This window comes from Larimichthys crocea, chromosome XXI (genome assembly GCF_000972845.2).
Source record: "Larimichthys crocea isolate SSNF chromosome XXI, L_crocea_2.0, whole genome shotgun sequence".
Classification (NCBI taxonomy): domain Eukaryota; kingdom Metazoa; phylum Chordata; class Actinopteri; family Sciaenidae; genus Larimichthys; species Larimichthys crocea.
Window position 1 is genome coordinate 13972317 of NC_040031.1, and position 19780 is coordinate 13992096.

At 42.0% G+C, this 19780-nt stretch overlaps 2 protein-coding genes across 20 annotated transcripts in view; both read right to left on the bottom strand.

Moving 5' to 3' along the window:
* Positions 1-9957, bottom strand: part of LOC104940678 (zinc finger protein AEBP2) — a 34066-nt gene extending 24109 nt beyond the window's left edge. The window contains exons 1-5 of one of the 5 annotated variants that reach the window (XR_003461351.1): positions 9282-9956; positions 7900-8110; positions 7027-7134; positions 6707-6882; positions 4997-5142 (exon numbers count right to left, since the gene is read on the bottom strand). Coding sequence is in view for 3 of the 5 variants with exons in the window: in XM_027272954.1 (XP_027128755.1) it covers positions 4997-5142; positions 6696-6882; positions 7027-7134; positions 7900-8110; positions 9282-9844 (1215 nt within the window). In the remaining 2 variants the exon portion in view is untranslated. Of the gene's footprint in view, positions 1-4996; positions 5143-6695; positions 6883-7026; positions 7135-7899; positions 8111-9281 lie in introns of all 5 variants that reach the window. The other 4 variants (XR_003461352.1, XM_027272954.1, XM_027272955.1 and 1 more) reach the window with 4 other exon arrangements.
* Positions 9958-11443: 1486 nt separating this feature from the next.
* LOC104940620 (pleckstrin homology domain-containing family A member 5) overlaps positions 11444-19780 on the bottom strand; it is a 73460-nt gene continuing 65123 nt past the window's right edge. For 7 of the 15 annotated variants that reach the window (XM_027272731.1, XM_027272734.1, XM_019260910.2 and 4 more), the window contains 12 exons: positions 19510-19659; positions 19251-19352; positions 18555-18704; positions 17971-18126; positions 17289-17403; positions 16371-16486; positions 15001-15216; positions 14738-14899; positions 13823-13956; positions 13283-13425; positions 12910-13009; positions 11444-12621 (listed from right to left, as the gene is read on the bottom strand). In XM_027272731.1, the coding sequence (XP_027128532.1) occupies positions 12918-13009; positions 13283-13425; positions 13823-13956; positions 14738-14899; positions 15001-15216; positions 16371-16486; positions 17289-17403; positions 17971-18126; positions 18555-18704; positions 19251-19352; positions 19510-19659 (1536 nt within the window). In that variant the 3' untranslated portion in view covers positions 11444-12621; positions 12910-12917. Of the gene's footprint in view, positions 12622-12909; positions 13010-13282; positions 13426-13822; positions 13957-14737; positions 14900-15000; positions 15217-16370; positions 16487-17288; positions 17407-17970; positions 18127-18554; positions 18705-19250; positions 19353-19509; positions 19660-19780 lie in introns of all 15 variants that reach the window. The other 8 variants (XM_027272737.1, XM_027272738.1, XM_019260914.2 and 5 more) reach the window with 3 other exon arrangements.

Here is a 19780-nt window from a genome sequence, read left to right on the forward strand (position 1 = left end):
CTCCTTGGAGACCTCCGACATCTGAGCTAAAACTTGTATCGATTTCTCTGATTTCAGGAACCTCTAACTGTTTTATCAATATCACCAGTCTGATAATTCAGCATATAGACTCATGTTTGTCTCCCATCCAGCACAAAACTTGGTTGTGAACTGTGCCATGCGCAAATCTACATTTATATTTTGATACGTTTCCAGGTACAGAGCTTTTTGAGGACAGCAAACGGGACACAAACATGTTTAGTTCCAGTTCGAATAACTTTTTGGAACCGTTTATGCTCAGTTAGCAGATACGTATTTTGCTGTTGCTGGCTCAGTGCCTCAAGATTTGTGTGAGAAGCTTTACAAATAGCAGCCAAGTTGGCAAATCACCCATGTTGTTGCCTCTTATCTGTGATACATTGTTCAGGCGTAAAAATCCTTAGAGTGGAAGACAGAATGTGTAGGCTGAGCAAAGTAGCAGTGACAACAGGAGTGACGAAACAGAGAAAAATAACTTGAGCATCTCACACTTTAAACAGAAACCCTGTTGGTGTGAAATCTAAACCCTTTGCACAACTTAGAAAAACAAATATGTGTAGTATAGTCTGACTTCCTGCATCAATTTCCCTGTCAATGAATTACATTATATTGATGCATGTATGAAAACATGTAGATATGACATTATTCTGATGGGATCAGTGGCGGAACAAGAACTCAGACATTTTGCTTAAAGCATCAGTGTGTAGGATTTGGTGGCATTTGGTGATGTCTAGTCCCCATCCTGTTCCCATCGTGAAGGAGAAACTACGCTGGCTACTATGCATGGAAAACACAAACTGCCCCACGTAAAGCCAGTGTTTGGTCTGTCCATAGAAACATAACATAGAAACACTGTGGATGAAATCTTACTGGATGTCATCTCCCTCTAATGGAGCCATCTACATGCAACTAAATAACTGAGCGCTGTCCCAATTAAGCAGATTCATTAAACATCATTTAAATGAGATTTCTGTGTCATTTATTATACGAGAAATCCTGTTTCTAATCAGAAACAGGAAACGGCAGACAGGCAGGACACGAGGTGTCCTTGTATTTAAAACAATTCCATCCATCAGAAAGCAGCATCACAGCATCTCCCACCACTAATACAGTTGCAATCTGCGTGTTCTCAAATTATCCTCCTAACTTGGTTTCTCTGAGTAACCTGGTTATATAAGTGCATGTAAATGTATTAGATATTTCCTGTCACTAAACGTATGTGTTGTCCAAACTGATTCGCAATTATTACTTCAAGTGCATCGTCACATTTATATATTTGATGACTACATTTTATATTCAAGAACACAAGCTAAATAAATCCCCATCTAGTTTGTTGCCTTTACTTCCAATGCCTCTTGTGCATGTTAAGCCCTGTGAAGAACCACAAAAGTTTGTTATTGCTGTCTCGATGCTCTTTAAAAAGAAAAAAAAAATATCTTCTGGCATTCACCAGATGCACAATCAAAACTTTTTTCTTGTTCTTTGTTTATACAGATCAACTTAAATGCTATTAGAGGCCTCTCTTTGACACTTCCAACATGTTAAAACTGCCTCCCAGCTTTTTAAAGCACCTCATAACTTAGGGATTGTATTTTGTTCTTGTTTATCTGCCTCTGCCTTTATCTGTTTGCTTTCCGTCAGGGCTTGGTTGGCTGCTGCTGCTGCAGCTCCACGGTAAACCCACACGTGGGAGAAGAGACAACTTTTCAGAGACAACAACAGGCTGCAGCATTAGCAATGAATGCTGTGCTGGCTGCAATGAGACCCAAGTGTCCTGAGCCTTGCAGCAAAGACTACACACCAGCAGCTGCTTTACTGCCCTTTTAATTAAAAATGCATAGCTGTTAACCTGCACCCTCGGGCTCCTCACAGCGCCAGGTTAATAATCACAAACCCTGGCTACACTTGAAGAGGCCATGACCATGTATGTAAAGGCTGACGATGAAGTAGTGGTCCTGTGTTTAAGCAGCATGAAGTGATTTGTGAGCTGAGTGGTTTGATGATGGAAGTCGGTGCTTTAAGGGACAGATCTTAATCCTCCTCTACAGACCCAAGAGAGGGAGGTAATGGAGAGAGAAAGAGAGTGGGAGGAAATAGGGAGTGAACAGTGGATATTAACGTGGCTCAAAAACAAGGCAGTGAAAACTGCAGGACCAAAGGCGGGGGAGGGCAGGCCTGCTAAAACTGGGTGCCTGTCTAGTGTCACAGGGTCAAGCTGTGGATGACGCAGATTGCCGCAATAACAAAAATATCCCATCATAAACATGACTGAGTTGCTCTGGCGTGTCAGCGGGCCCACTGGCCAAGCTCCACCGGACCCCTACAGCTCTGCTCTCTCTCCCCAGGACTGGGAGGGTCCACTGGGGCCTGGGGTCTGACGCAGCACCACAGTCTCTCTCCACCACAATCCCCCAGGGGTTATAAAGAAGAGAAATGTATGTCCAACTGGCCAGATCTCCTTCCGATTCCATGACCCTGACCTTCACTTAACCCCCCTTTTCTTGTCCTTTCTCTCCAAGACTCGGTTTCTCTCCCTCCCCTGGCTGGCTCTTCCTCCTTCTCAGTCTGTGTCCAAATATGTGGTTACCTCTCTTAACCTCTTCCCAAGCTTTATCTTCACTTTTTTTGTGTGAGTTTTTCTTTTTTAAATTCTTGGCTGCTGGTGATTTCTACTCTGTAGTAGGAGGGGAGCACTGAGTTAGGAGCAAAACAATACTAGTGAGCATAGCACTGATAGATACTTGAATTACACTCTAAGGTGAACAAAAACATTAACCGAGAGTTGGTCTAAAACCGCACTCATCTCTGTATCCAGACAAGCTTAAGTTATTGTCGATGGAAATCAATTTCATGGGAAAGAGATGCATGAGATTGCTTCATGGCTTTCTGTTTGTATGGTTAAAAAAAAGACAAGACACCTGTATAACCTGCAGGTCTACCACACACTTACATCATCTTCACCCCGCGGTGGGTTTTGTGGACAAACACACCGTTAAAATTAAACTTCTTGATTGGATTAGTTCTGTGAGTAAAGCTAAATCTATTTATGGTAACAATAGTTTACTGACTTTGAGTGCAATCTTTTTGGAATAATACGATCTTCATGTATGATGTTTGTACATTAGTGCAAATGAATGATTCTGCAAGCTGCAATTAAAATATAACAATATATTAGTACTTTTGCTTTTTTTATGTGCTCTTGCATACCATAATGTGATATAAATGTCATAACATGTCGTTACTATCGTCATAATAATTCCAACAATATTGCCCATACCTTCAAACTACCCTCCTGCCTGTGTGCGTCTGTTTGTGCCTTTGAAAGTAAGTCATGTATCAAAGTGGCTTAAAACACTTGTGCAGCGCCCCAGGAGATGTTTTCCCCTTTCTCTTAGGGGAGAAAATGTAAATTCTTCTGCTGAGTGCACTAATTGTTTCTGCTAGGTTAGCCAGTGGTGGTATGCTACAGTAGCACACAGCACATTAAATAAATAATTTATAGGAGTTAACTCACTGAGGGGGAAGAAAAATAAATAAATAAATAACGCCAAATGGCAAATTTTCTCTGCAACATGCCGATTATACGGGCCAAATTTCTGCCCTAATGCACCCCGTGTATACAGAATCAGTTTCTATGAATAGAATGAAAGACTGTGCTGAGAACTTAAGTAAAGTGTGTTTGTAGATGTATGGTGTGTGAAAGAATGGGGAATTTGGCAGCAGATGATTGTTTTGTTTTTTTCCACCGACATGCAATGTGAAGGTCTTGAACAGGAGAGAGAGTGCTCCCTAGTGGAAATGCACCAGAAAGGCAGTCAGTCGAAGAAATATGGTCCTCGCATCCGAAATATAACTAAAGTTAACTTCTCTTACTGCAGGATTCCTTCCTCCACTCCATGTCAGTAAAAGAGCGAGAATATTTTACTGGAAAAAAATTGTTTCTCCTGTGAGTGCTCACATGTGACCTCAGTAGTAAGGCGAAAAAAGGCATTTTAGAGCTCATTAATAATGTATCACACACACATAGGGATCAAAATGGACCAAGTACGGTTCACAAAAACAATCCAATTGTCTTTCCTGTGACGCCTGATTCGGAGAAAAACAACATCAAGCCCTGAAGCGATTCACAAGGTTCACTTCAAGTGCATCGAGAAAGAATCTGCAGCGATCGGAGGCTGACTTTAAAACAGTGACTCTTTCATGCCCCCTGTTGTCTAAAAAGAAGACAACAGAAGACAGACAAAAAAACTGGGTGTTATATTTAGATTAAATTAATAGGGAAGATTCAGTTTTTTCCCGTAGATAAAACAGATTATGATTTAAACATGCCGTAAGACAGGATAAATACCAATGATACCGTCTCCATATATTTTTTATCAGTTATGAAACAGTAATGCTGCTACTTCATTATGCCTATAAACCTTTTTAATATATAGATACAGAAATTAGCTTATGAAGTAAGTAGTTTGCTCCCAGTTAACACTGAATCATCACAGTATCAGCATTTTTTTTTTAAGATTATTTTTTTGGCCTTTATTGATAGTACAGCTGAAGACAGACAGGAAGCAGAGAGAGGGGGAGTGACACGCAGTAAATTAGCCGTCCGATGCGGGATTCGAACCGGGGCCAGCTGCAGCGAGGACTACAGCCTCCACACACGGGGCGGCCGCTTAACCCATTACGCTACCGACCGCCCCGTATCAGCATATTTTGAGTCACTATGATGGAAGATCTTAACTGTTGTTCAGACCGGTCTAACTTGAGGTGATTTGAAGCACCGCCAAAGTAAACTAATCAAAATGTAGTTTATCATTATCACAAATTAAATTTCTCTTATTGGGCCGCATGCGTGTACTTAACACTAAACCTGAAACAAGCCTATCTACATTCAATTTTCACGTTGTGACATCTTTGGTTAGATTCAGTTTCTGTAGTACACTTTCAGAATTAGGAATAGTGACGCTGTACATGGACTCACCGTGCTGTGAAAGACCACACTGTGGCCGTTGCCCACACTTTCGATGTGGGTGCTGAGGTTCAGACAGATGGCCCTGTGGCGAATGGCATCCATGGTTTGAGCATCGAAGAAGTCGTGGGGCCTCGCTGGAGGGGTAGGAGAACAGACTGAGATGAGAGAAAGAGTCAAACAAATGCAACACCAAGGTTCTTACTGTGACCCCGATACATAAAAATTCCACAGCTTTTCAAGTCTTTCTGTGACTAACCAGAACTACGTCAGAATCATCCCATGAGTGAAAAATGCTATTTCTTTGTGGTTTTTAAAATGCTACTTTGTAGTAACAAAAAAACAAAAACAAATGTGTAACAAAAGAAGCACAACTCTCCATTGAACGCTGTAGTAATGAGATTCTTATGGTTCAGCCGCTTTGAATAACTGCCTCACTGCACATATTCAGTGGTAAGGATACTCGGACCATGTGACATTCCAAGTTACTAGAAAATACATTTATTCAGGATTTTGAGCTGACGTTTTTAAATTTCATACTTTTGGATACATGATCATGTATCACTTTGACCTTTTGCTGCCATCATGTTTAGAGGTCCTAACCAGTATTTGCTTTTTATGATTTTTTTTGACACATGTTGGTGAGGCACTGAATCTTAAATTGGCGTTCAACGGGATAATGTATCAGTCTTGAAGTATGCAAACTTGATGTTTATTGCATGATTTATATCCATACATTTCTTGTTTTCCCTTTAGGATATTAGATGAATGCTTGGCATAGAACTTGCCAGTGTCAAATATCGAAGAGAGAGAGAGAAAAACAAAAAACAAACTCAACCTCATCCCCACTAACGAGCATGTTGCTCTGTTGCAAGAGTTTAAAGTCTTTATAGAAGTACATGCAGCTCCACAGAAAACAGTGCTTGCAACTGTTGCAACTTGCAAAAAAAAAAAAAAGACTACAATCAAGAGGAAGTGGTGCATGCATTAAAATCAGCCATTGGTTTAGAGCTGATTCGCTACAGTGTGAAACAACCTGCAGAAAGAAAACGTTCCCTGACCTGTTTCTGAATTCAAAGACACTTTGACATCTGAAAGTCGTTTGACAAACTTCATCTCTTTTCTTGAAGAAGCAAGATAGATCTTTGTCTCCACATGATATACCCTTTTCATCATTTTTCTTCTGTGTTCTATTTTCTAGCATCATATCTAAAAAAGAAATCTCAACTGTCAGACGTCTTTGTCAAGAGGGTTTTCTTGCGTCAGTGCAAGACTTCAGATAGATCATGACCTCAGGCAAGGCTTACTTCTCTGCAAGTTCATTCGTGTTCTTTAAATGAATGTAAGATAATGGGCATCTAAGAGGTTATCAGATTAAACAGTTATGCTTGATGATTTTACTTCCGTGCTTCACATGTATTTATACATCAATAAACACTATTATTTATCTATATAATGCAGACAAAAGCCATCTAAGCTTAAACTTGTCACAAAGAAGCGATCTATCAGTACCAACATGAAAAGCTGCTGTTAAAGGCTAAGTTGTTCTTTAAAACATGATTAGACGGTTTAGGTGTTTCAAGCCTATGTACGCATGGCGATACCTCAAAAACGTGTTCAGCTTGTAATCCTTTCCAGCAAAGAAAAGAGCGAAACCACAACAAGAAACGTTTTGAAATGGGGTTAGTTTGTGTGCCTGTTAGGTACGTACGTAGGGAGCACCTGCGTTTGTTCTTGAGTTTCTTCCTCTTGTTGAGTCCGGCTTTGGAAGGTGATTCCTCTTTTAGTTTGGCCTGGCTGGACAGTTTGGAGGAGCTCTGCTGGCTGAAGTGGCTGGGGACATGACGAGCTAACCCTCCTTGAGAAGCGAAGCTTGCGTTGCAGCCGCCGACTACACACTGCATCAGAAAATTGTGAGATATTAAAACACTTACAGCTAAATGACATGGCAGAGAAGATCATCGAGAAGTTCATTCATTATCAGATTGTCTTTGGAGAAACACTTCCAGGTGTAGACTGTGTCGGAGTTAGTTTTTTTTTACCTTAAAGGGTTTATCTCCGCTGTGGGTCAACATGTGTCTCTGGAGCCAGCTTTGACTGGTGGAGGGTGTGTTATACACCTTACAACCCTTCCATAGACATACAAACACCTGAGGGACAAAGAGAGACAGACATGAAGAGGAGAGGACAAAAAGGATGTAGTTTGTGATAAGTTGCCAAGACAGCTTACAGATGCAGTGTCAGACAGAAGGACAGAGAAAGATTTCTTAAATTATCTGTTAAGTTGCCTAACTTCCACTTCTGGCTGCAGCCTAGAGGTGGAAGAGATCTCTGCGTTTTCTTACCTCCTTTTGTCTTTTTTTTATTATTATTTTAGTCAAAAAGGACAAAGTGTCAACATGTGAACATCCCGGCTGATTCATTTTGCAAACCTTCTTCCTGATTGTGCAGTCGGAAGTGCACTTTATAAAAAGGCGCATTAAAACTTACAGAAAGAAGAAAAACTTCACATAAAAACTGCATAGACATTGACCGCTGCATTCAAAAGGTTGCTCCTTAAACATGTTTATCACATTTTTATACATGATATATTCTGAGTGCATAGTATTTTAATTATGCTGCCAAATGGGTGGCGTACAATAATGCAATTAATAAGAATTAGTTCACACAAGATACACTCTATGTAGCTCCAGTGGTACCAAGTCAGTGAGAAAGTTTGGTTTAGGTTTAGTTTTACAGTTTTCAAAAGGACTTCAGCAGAAAGTGAAAGTCCAATGAACTGCCCACACTTAAACTGTTAAGCTTTGTCTTGACTGTCAGTGTTAAGCTACAGCAAAAAGTGACATTCTCTTGTCTGGCTACCTGTCAGGTGGAATAAACATGAAGCTTGTCCAAAGCTTTAAAAGTCTACTGACCCCTCCTCTCTGTCCATCCACGTGAATACCCCTGATATGCTCTGCCAGATCAGGACTGTTGTTGAAGCACTGCGGACAGAGGTCCCAGCAGCAAGAGTAAGCTACTGTCTTAGCCCCGGAGGAGCTGGCACTGCTCTGTCCGTTCATCATGGCAGGGGTGGAGCGCCCGCTGGACACTGTGCTCTCCATCTCCATCAGGGTACTGCTGATACTGAGAGAAAGAGAGAGAAGAGGGGGGGGTGAGTAGAGAAAAAGAGGAAAGAGTCCTGGTGCTAAGGCCATCATAATATCTTCATAGCTTAGATCAGACTTTGCACAGCCGTCAAGAACAGGTGCAGATATTACTAGCCACATTAAAAAGTCACTATGCGTGAAAGACTTCTGCCTGGAACTGATTTTCCATGCATACCACGTTCATCACTCACTCCAAATCAATCATATTGTTGTATTTATTGCTCCTACCACTATATTATTCATTTAATGTGCGGTCACGTCACCAAAAGGCCTCATAGGCAATCATTCAACACACACACACACACACACCAGTTACAGATTATCACCCCAGTTTTATTAATTTGATCAGCAGCGGTGACGTCCAGTAAACTTCCTTAATGTTTGAAGTTCACTGTGCAGACTGATGTCAGCCTGTCAGCTGTTTTCCCCATTCATCTGTCGAAGCTGGGAAGTTTCTCTTAAATCTGAGCTGGTGGCCTGTCAGAAACTAATCATGGTCCAATATGGAACTTTGCACAAATGTGATAGGAAAATCTACAAAACTTATGAAAAGCATGCTGAAGATGGACTTTTCTGTCAAATAGGAGAAAGGACAGAACTTTTTTTTGTGGGTCTGAGGTTGTGTGAACTTTTTATAGTGGGAAAAACATAAAAATCACAAATAATTTGTATCTTTTTATCCTATTTTTATGCATTTTTAAATTTTATTACCTCTTTTAACTGTCTCTTTCCATCACCATGTTCTTAAATCTTATTTTATTTAACTGTCTCTTTCCATCACCATGTTCTTAAATCTTATTTTAATCCTGCTTTTATGGGTTTATGAGCATCCTGTTTGTGTCTGACAAAGCCTCTGTTTTTAAAAAGGTGCTATATAGATAAAGTTATTAATTATCCAAGCAAAGTGCTTTCCTGATCTAGGCAATTAACTAAACTGATAATTAATTGAAAAAAAAAAAGACATGTTAAAATGAAAATCAGTGGTGTGTGAGTTTAAAGTTTTAGTTTGTAGGTTGATCTTTTTTTTTTTTAGCTGCATGACCTATAAACTATAAAAACTCAGATTAATTGTCATCCTGTGCTACAGGATGGAGGGACCACCACTGTCCACAGCTAGTGTAACCCGTCCACACCCACACCGCTCCAACCTGTCCTCGGAGTCCATACGGCTCAGCGGTTCACCATCCGAGGAGGAGATCTCCACACTCGGCCGCCTCTTGTCGCCCAGCTCCCCGCCTCCGCTGCTGGCTTTCTCCCCATCTTCACAGACGGTTTTGCTGCTGCTCTTCTCGCAGTCTAGCCCCGAACACCGGCTGTCCTCTCCCGGTTCCTCCTTCGCTTCTTTCATTGTGTTATCCCCGGTGGTAGGTTCGCTGTTACCTCCCCCGGGGCTTTGCTGTGCCTCCGGCTTTTGCTCCGCTTCCTCAGGAGCGGCTTTCGCCTCCTCGTTGACCGTTACGCCGCCTCCGCCGCCGCCGTCGTCGGTCACCGCCTCGCTCGCGGCCTTGTCCGCCGCCGCGGCGGGCTTCTCCTCGCCGGCCTCCGCGTCCGCCTCTTCCATTTTCGGTTCTACACTACTGCGCGGCTCCTCCGTTTCCTGCTCGCCGAGGCCCTTTTCTTTCTCCTCAGCCGCGCCTCCGTTTGTCTCCGCGGGCTGCACATCGCTCTCGGCGCTCGGTGCGGGTGTTTCCTCTGGAGCCGCAGCAGCCATTTCAGCCGCGTAGGACACTTTCGGTATTAAAATTTAACCGTGGCACCGTCAAACAGTCACTGCAGAAGAAGGGCGGGGTCAAAGCACACTGTCTGCTCTCTGATTGGCCGGCGGCGGCACGAGGAGGAGAAAGTCTGACGTTGGTATTTAAACTTTCCATGTGTTTCCGAAACAACACAATGAGGGAGTCACTGTTTACTAAAGCGATCAGGACAAATTAGAGCCAGGAGGCCGTCATTCACGGATCGTGATGATAATTTATTTTAATTTTAGGTTGCCAGGTTGTGCAAAAAAAAAAAATCCTCTCCTCCCTTTTTCTCCTCCTCCTCCAGGAACTCCAGTTTGTGATTTATATTGATAGTTGTGTAGTCTCACTTACCTTCTAGAAACACACTGTAATGTATCCGGGCATAAATCACTTCGTAACATATTATCAACATGATTAATTCTAGACTTTATGGCTCATGAGGAAACAATAATTTAATGGGTGATCCATCACTCAATTATGCCAGAGATAACGCTGGCAACCAAAAGGATGTTGTTCAACTTATTTATCGATCAAATCATTTATGAACTATTAATAAAATCATTGATTACAACTAGGGGCGCCGTATAGGGGGAAAAAGTTAGGACAATTCCACGGCACACGACTGACGGGCCCCCAAAAAATAGGTAAACACCAATATAACCATCATCATTGAGTATATATATTACAAATATAATAATGAAATTAATTATCTCTTTGTTTTTACGTGTTTTGGGCAGTAAAAGTTAAATAAAAATGGCCTTTAGCACATTTTCATGGTGGCTTTTAATCCTGCATCAAATAGTGAACTGCACTGCATACTGTATGCAGACTTGCATGCATGTACAAACCACCAGCAGTAAATATTGTGCTAGTACTAGTATTGAACTACAAGACGCAAAACAGTTGCAAGCCTTTAATTAGAGTTATGTAAAGCTTTTGATGGGATAGTTAGGTTCTATAGATGTGGTGACAACAGCTGCACAGAGGGGGGCCCTGATTTGATTTTTTTTGTCATGGGGCCCAAAATTCCTGGCGGCGCCCCTGAGTACAACCTATAAATTTTATTTACTCTGCCACAGGTTTAGCATGAACTATATAACTCACCTGATGCTGGATTACTAACTAAGTGGGTCACTGTCCCTAACCCTAACCCTAAACCAAGCAGGTCATCAATGCTGACAGCTGCTCTGTGTTTGGACACCACTATGTGGAAATATGGAAATTGACAGAGAATATGCTGTGTTAGTTTTTCTAAACAAAAAACAGAAATTGGATTGTGTAAGAGATGAGTTTATCATAAATAGATACATTTATTGCAAGATACCACCAATGTTGCAGCAGCAGAATGACCACAAGAGGGAGTCATAGTTCTATATTTAAACTGGCTGTTACTCTGACTGAGGACTACATCACCCCCATTCCTCTGTTTGCTATCAGTGATCAATTTTATATTTGATTATTTCTGATGAAGCCGATAATCAAAACTAATAGTCCAATAAGTATGTTTATGTGGCTTTATTGTCTATTACATCTGGCTAAAATGATGGTAAAGAGCCCAGTGCAAGCATTTGTTAAGAACAGCAACATTTATTTAACATGATATAAAACAGATGGAATATGAACATTTGCAAATCAAATCTAGTTTGTAACCATATGTTGGATACATCCTCCCATCCTGCTCTACCATGTACATTATATACACAGTAAACCTCTTATAATTACATTTTGTACACGCACACACACAAAAAAAAATCCTGGATTCACAAACGTTTTATTTTTATTATTGCTTTTTACATGTGCTAAATCGTTGTTTTTTTTCTTCTTATACTTCCAAGACTTCAAACCAACATATCATAAAATAGAACCAAACTATTTTTTTCCTTCTCTCAGTTTAAATATATATCTCAGCAATAAAAAAAAGACAGTATAGAGTGACTAAAGCCTTAACATTCACATATGTGTCGGCAACAATGCGACAGGGACTGCAGAAGATCCCGATTTTAAATAATTACAACAGGAGAAATCACAAATAATCTTCATCTGCAGCAATAAAGTGGCCCCTCCTTTCAATATAATGGAGGGATCTACATCTCTTATATGCCCATCTTTCATATCAACAAATAAATTGATAAATATGAATGGTTAGCCAATGAACGATGTCTGAAAAACTAATTGTGTAACTTATAAAAGATTTAACGGAACTAGATTTATGTGAAACTGTGTGTTCTTGAAACCTTTTCAGACAGGTGCTGAAACATAAATGCAAACTGTGGCAAGGCCCAAAACATTTTGTCACAGGACCTTAGGGCTCACAATAGAGCTATTAGCCTCATATATACTGTATGCATACAGATAGACGTTGGCCCATATTCAAATGAGAGCCTAATAAAACCATTTAAATAATAAAAACAACCGTAAAAGCCTTGTAAAAACTGAAAATGGAACTGCAACACCAATGGTATCAAAGCTGTATTGTCTCACTAGGTTGAGGGAGAGTGTGGGGGCCCCACAGAAAGGCAGTAACAGAGAAATGTCACACAGGGAAAAAAAAGTGTTGTCGGTGGCATAGGAGCTTAAGACGTCACAGTGAGCATACAGAAGTCAGAGGTTAGAGTACGGAGTGGGCAGTTTCTCTCTCTGTAGGCCGTGGCCTTGTGCTGATGTCCTTGGGGGAAGTCTTCTGAGGCTTCTTTATACCTCCACCGCTGTTTCCTTCATGTATAGGTTTTCACTGAGGCCAGAGCTTGTGCTGCACAAAGAGACGAGGAAGAGTTTATAATGGAGGACAACAACAGTACTAGACAATAGAAAGTTTTCTGCTTCTAAAGTACGTAACAGTTATTGGAGTCTTGAGAAACAAAGGTGTCAAGAGCAACACAGAGTGCATGCAAACACATCACAACCCCCTCTTTAGCACAACTTTTCATCAATCGCTTCCATTCTGATGCACCTTTTCTCCCCAGAGACAATAATTACAACACAGAGAACACTTTAGCATTGTGAGTATGGACAAAAACAGGTTGATGAAGGCCCTTACTGGTGCTATTACACACACATGAAGTGAGACCCGTCAGTGAGTTGAGGGGGTGAGTTAGGAGACTGTGGAAGGGGTGGGGAAGAGGACGACGGGCTCTTCACTGCAATGAAACAGAGCAACATGTTGAGCACACGTCAGGCACACACGCATACACACAACATAACAAAAACGAATGACCGCCATCGAACGACACAAAAGATGACTGAAGTGGAATTAATGAACAAACTGCTGAGACAAAAACGACTGAACACATACACAATGGAAACATCTGCAATAAAAAGTAGCGATCTTGAAGAACAGGCTCACACCAGTTTTGTTGTATCACATGCATTCTTTTGATCCACCTCCTCCCCAGTTCTCCCTAGAGATGTACCTGCTACCAGCTTGCTGCGTTTGGAGGCCTCAGCTGCCAGCTCGTAGGAGATATTAATCATCTTTTCTTTCTCCTGTATGGTAACCTCCTCTTCAGTCTCCTCCTCTGGGCTAAGAGCCACACTAGGCAGCGCATTCTGCATGCTAGGAGCACACACACACACAAAATGGTTCATAGAATATAATGCGGCTGTGATTGTCAACATTGAGAATAAACACAAATACCTCGGGGCGGACGAGATATCTCTTTTAAAATCAATTCAAGAGGGCTGACATTTGGAATAAAATGTCACAGTGGCGAGGAGATAAGAGCGGGGACATTTCTGCACATCTGAGGCACTAAGGGATCTGCGTGGCTCCTTTTGAGCTTTATATGCTGATGCCCTACTGTGACTGCAGACTTACCCCTCACTTCTACAAAAGGATTACATGCATGACATCTGCAGGGAAATATCAGTGGTCACCTACAAAGATAGCCCTTTCACCAAAGGATTTTTGCATGACATTAAAAAGGTCTAAACAGCCCTGTCCTTGTGTTTACCTGTTTTTGGCTATGAGGGCTCGGATACGATCAACTTTCCTCTGCTTGTCAGCTTCCTGCTCAGGGCTCAGAGCCTCCTCGGGATCGGACTCCACGTAACGCTCAGGAATCAGCACTTTGTCAGGCACAGAAAGCTGAAGAAAGGCAGCACGGAGAAAACACTTCAGATAGCACGCTTCACGCAAATGAGTGAAATACTGCGTGCACTACAATAAAAACAAAAACAGAGATAAGCTGCAAGTGTCCACAATAAAAAATAAATAAATATGGACATATAAATTAGAAAATGACAGTAATAAATAGACAACAGATGCTCATCATGGTTTATAGCACAGTGAGGCTGTTCCACATTTTGGGTGTGTAAGACTAAATGGAATATCACCAAAGGCTTTATCCTAGAGGGAGAAACACTTAATGTCAGTCACTCTGCACCATGGAGATCAGTTGAGAATGTAAACAGTAAGGAGTTCACTGACATCATCCAAAAAAAGGTTGTGAACTCTTTTAGAAACAACAAGAAGCAACTTAAAATCAAGTGTCTGACTTTAAGGTAGTGTGACGTTCATCTAGCTAAGATCAACAAGTTTAATTTTTTCAAAATGAATCTCAAACTGAGACAGACATCAGCATTATTTCTCTATTTCGTTGTGGTTTAAGTAACAAAATGTGTTACACTGAGTTACACGTGATTCAATATATCAGCTTTCAGTTCCACGACTAGCTGAACATAAAGTTTAATTTTTTAGAACATCATTTATGACAGATACTTTTTGGCTTTAGAATCAAACCCACAACACCTGATGTGCTGTTGGTAAACAATTTCTAAATAGTTGGCCTGAGATAATATTAGCCCTCTCAATGTCATGACTAAGACAGCCAGCTGATGAGTGAGACAGGCCAACTGCTGTGCCGTACCTCTCGGTCCATATTTAAGTGGTCAGCCTGCGAGGCTTCTTTGAGACGCGCGATCTCCTCGGCAGGCGTCTCCTGCTCCCTCACCACCTCCTGTTGCCTGAGCGAGGCCTCCAGCTCCTGGATGTCACTGCTAATCACCTCATCTCTGCGCCTCATTTGAGACTAAAAATGACAAAAAAAAAAATAAATCATTCCAGAGTTTAGATTTCAGCCTACTCTGAACTGAAATTGCTGCCATGGTGTCAGCAGCAGTCGCTCAATACCTGCATGCTGCGAAAATGGTTTTCTTTAGTAAACGAGTGACTGCGGGAGGGCGTGTTTTCCTGGCTGCCACCCCGGATGCTGAGGCCTTTCTTTTTCTCCCTGAGGGCACCCTGCTGGTGGCGTCGGATCCTCTCCAGCTGCTCCTCCACGCTCATTCTGGGCCTGCCACTCTCCCCAGCACACAGCTGCTGCTCCACCGCACTGCGTGGACGTTCCTGTTAGCCAGAGCCGACAACCACAGACGAACACAAACACCACAGAGGGGCACAGACAACAAATAGAAGTTAATAATAGTTTAGTGTTACTGTCAGATATTCAGTGCTAGGAGACAAATACCACCACGCCAGAGTTCAGGTGTGTAGCACAGTGGCAGATCTCATCTCTTCATGGCTGAAAACAGTCTAATCTTCTCTGGCAATACTGCACACACTGGACCAACGTTTTGCGTCTTTAAACAGTCGAGATTGACATAATAACCACAATAATGACTTTGAAATGGCTCTTTAATGTTCACTCTCTTAGAACTAAATTGAGCACTAGTCCAAGTACATGTGGAAACGACCTGACAGGCTGCTGTGCGCACACACACACACTCCTGCTGGCACACATGGGTGCACTCAGAGAGGCTGGAGGCCTGTTAATGCCTGAGCAGGAGAGGCTGATGATATGAAGTGAACTGTGGAGAAGTTGTTCACTTTCAGGTTTGTGCGATGCTGGAGGGCTGACAGATCTGGATGCAGTCCAGACCCCCTCCACTGTCCATATTGTTCAAAAGGCTGGTATCCAAAGGCTTAAGCTGGACTCTACAGACCGGTGACAACCATGGGCTCTATGGCCTACAGGGAGGACTGCAGCATGTGTACAGCTGACATTTCACAAAGTTCACATACGTTCATTTATACTATATGTCCATCTATGTTTCAAACACATATAGACACTTTAAAAACAGGACACACCCTACAGTGTGGTGCACTAATGACATGGTTAGTATATTTAAGTTGATAGTGTTTGAGGCTGGAAACTGTCTAAACCGAGCTCGGCATCTATTTTTTTATGACAGCCTGGTTTTAAGAGCATGAGTCACACCCTGGCCACGTGACGAGTGGCCTCTTCTGCCACATGCTGGCTTTCAAACAACAACTTAATGACCAAAACAACCAATTAAGAAGGGAGTAAACGCAATTTAATAAAAGTAAGTGGTGGCAGGTTTGCTACTGCCAACAGCAGGCTCTAAATTATGAGATAACAATAAGAGGGAAAAAAAACATTAATTAATTATTAGTTTTGTCATTGTTTTTCTTGCTTAAAGACAAAATTGTATGGTCTGTCAAATAGGAAAAGTTTATCTCCCGCAGCAGTGAGGACTCACCGTCCTGAGGTCAGGCTTCTTGCTCTTCCTTAAGGTGACGTATGAAGCTATGGAGGAAGAGTCAGGCACTGGAGATTTGGTCCTTGGTGGGACTATGCCAACTGGGTAGGACATCCCTGGTAAGAGAAAACAAGAGGTCAGTAATTATCCAAACTTAAGACATATTAGTAGATAAGCTTGTATGAGAATGGAAAAAAGTACAGCAACTACAGTTATCTCATCAGTTTGATGATTCATATTTTCTTAAGTTTGTTGAATAAAATCGTCTGTGTACCTTGGCCTGGGAATATACAGTCTGGCCTCAAGTACACAGTACAGACAGTATTTTTTCCACAGTGTTTGCAGTCAGCGTTATCATGATGCTACTATTGATTGTGCATCGGTGTGGAACAAGTGTGGAGCTACAGTGTAATCATTCAACTTCAGAGCACCTGGATTATGCTGTGCAAGCCGTTTCACTAAATTCAGGTCAATTTGCTCTTTTGGAAATTCTAAGCCTTCTTTTCAGGGAGCATGTATAGTCATAAAGTCTGAATATAGCCAAGTAAATAGGATAACTAGGTTATTTCAAAAGTGGTACACATTTCAAGCTTGTAAAAAAAAAAGAAAAACGAAGCAGGGCTATGTTTTGATTCATACAGTGTAAATTAAATCCAGACAAAGACAGGCGAAAAAGCCAATGTATCCATGGTAACCTCTGCACAACAAATAATGGTTGCCATGAGATTTATTTTGTGATATACTGAGCTACCCTTTGGTGAAAAGGCTGACCTTGTATTTATCCTCTATTCTGTGCTATGGTAACCATCAGTGCTAGAAACAAGTTCAATATGTCACAGAGTAAAATTCAATCAGCCGAATGACGAGTTTTTGCAATTTATTGGCAAACTGCACAAACTGGCATCGACTCTAACGTACCTTTGTTTGCAGAATGTTCAGACGGGTGTTCAGATCTGTCCTCTCCATTGCCCTCATCCACTTCGGTCACTGTAGTAAGCTCTGGTTCACTCTTATAAAGCCTGTAGTCTGGGCCCTGCTGGTAAGAAAGAAAGAAATTCAACACACATAGAGAACAGCTCTGATTTATAGCTATGCAGAGTTTTGTGCCAAAGTGAGACATAAAACATAAAAAAATTGACATTTTCTCCTACAGAATGACTTCAGAGACAGTGACACATCGACAATATAATGTTTTTACAGCCCAGTCATAAATACATACAGCTTGAACAAAAACATGGCATGTTGTCGGGAGTTCAAAACAGTTTTCCAGCAAAATGAAAAAGTAAGCTGCAGGCAGATTCATTTTAACTTAGAAATAGTTTGCGACCAAGGACAGAACATAACAAAAGAGAACAAAAGAACACAAAATGAAGACGAGGAAAATAAATGAAAAAGACCTCAAAAAAAATATACGAATGAGGCTTCATCCAACAAAAACAAAAAGGGATGGCAAGTAAATTAAGGGATGATCCAACCAGAAACAAATCCAAAAGAGATGAGATGTCCATCAAAATGAAAGTGAAAACCATCACAGCAAGCAATGACGTGACACAGCTGAGGGTCGGGGTCAACCGTGAGCTCAACTGGTCAAGAAGCTTACGCTGTGTGTTCCATTCCTGTGATTCGTCTTCCTGTCCTCCGGCCTGTGGAGTGATGAAGGACGCACACCGGCTTGTGAGGGCAGAGGGGGCACGGTGGGGGGGTTGGGCTCGTAGGACTGTGGTAAGGGTGGCCGTGGTGGTACCGAGTCCTCCTCCTGGGGGATTATACAGGGCATGACAGGACAGCAAGCAAGGTGACACATGGTGCCACCATGCACGCTCAGGGCAACCACCATCTGGTCCAGAGTACTTCTGGCCAACAGGACAGCCAATCCAGCTGAGTAGCCAGAGAGAACGCTCCATATGTGGATAGAGGGTGACTGACACATCCAGTCAGATATCACCGTTCTACCACTGTAGAGCTGTGAGGCTGCAACGTCTCATTCTATAATTATCAGGTTTTTTGTCCCCAATTAATGGGTTAATTGTTTTGTGTATAAAATGTCAGAAAACTTCAACAACAAATGACATACAGTTGAAAAATTCATGTCAATGTCTAATCTAATGAACGGCTAATAATTTCAGCACTGAAGAACTGAATGACCACGTGTACCGTTTGGTGTCTTTGTTAGTGGTTCCTCACCTCATTTCTGTGCTTGCTGAGGGGCCCATAGGAGTTCATGCCGTCAACAGCATTTCTCTGAGCTTTATGTTTGTTGAGGGCCTCCATCACATCCTGAATCCTCCAAAGTTCTTTCTGGATGCGGACGTGCTGCTGGCTGGGAGGCTCAGTCTGAGTGTGCGCAGAAAAAAAAAATACACGCGTTCACAACTATTATTACCAACGAATTAACACTTAACTTGGTGTTTTGGACACAGACAAGCAGAGTTAGAGATACAGATGCATAATTATCTCCTCATTACTGATGATAGGTTTGTCTGTGAGTGAAGGGCACTTAAGGGGAGGATGTCCTCTGACTTCTCTACTCTGAATTAGCATCGCTCTGACTCACACAGGAATAACTGCTCTCCCCGTCTCAACACCTCTCATGACGACGGACTAGATAAAAAGGCAGACTTAATCAAGGCCTGCTCTATCATTGCAACAGTCATCAATCACCCACAATGTTGTTTTGATCTCTGGAGCTGAGGCCACTGGAGCACAGAAATCCTATTTCACTAAAATGAAAAAAAAGGGTGTCCACAAAAAGTTGTTCAAGGTAAATCTTTCTTTGAAGCTCTGCAGTACATGCACTCCAATTGTTTCTCCATGCCAATGTAAGACAGCAGGAGGGGTGAAAGACTAACACAACACTGCTTCAGTCAAGATTTATTCTACCTGTGGGCTTCCCAGTGCTTCAAGCTGCTCCAGTAGGTTGTTCTTAGCCAGAGTCACATCTCCTTCCAGCTTGTCGTATTCCCTCCACGACCGCTCCAGCTCCTGGTTTGGAAGAGACACACTTTGTGAATGACAATGTTAAAAAAAAAAGAAAAGAGCAAGAGCAGAAACTCTCATCTTACTTGCATTCCTAAAGAAAGAGAGCAGCAGTGTCCAGCATGAGTGTGTGTAGTGTGCTTGAATGTACTGTATGACTCACAGCTGTGACTCTGGAAAGCTCTCTGCAGGTGCTGAGCAGGCCGCTCTGCAGTAAGTCTCTCTGCTGGATGACACTCTGCATGGCAGCGGGGTTATCAGAGCCCATCTCTATCTCCTGGCTGGCTGACAGCAGTGCTGTCTCCAGGGTGTGCTGAAGGAACACACGACATATCAAATACACATACAAGCATGACTGTGCTATTTGTCACCGTAACGTTTTTCACTTTGGCAAAGTCATAGTGGATTTTTCAAGCCTTCACTCCAACCTCCAA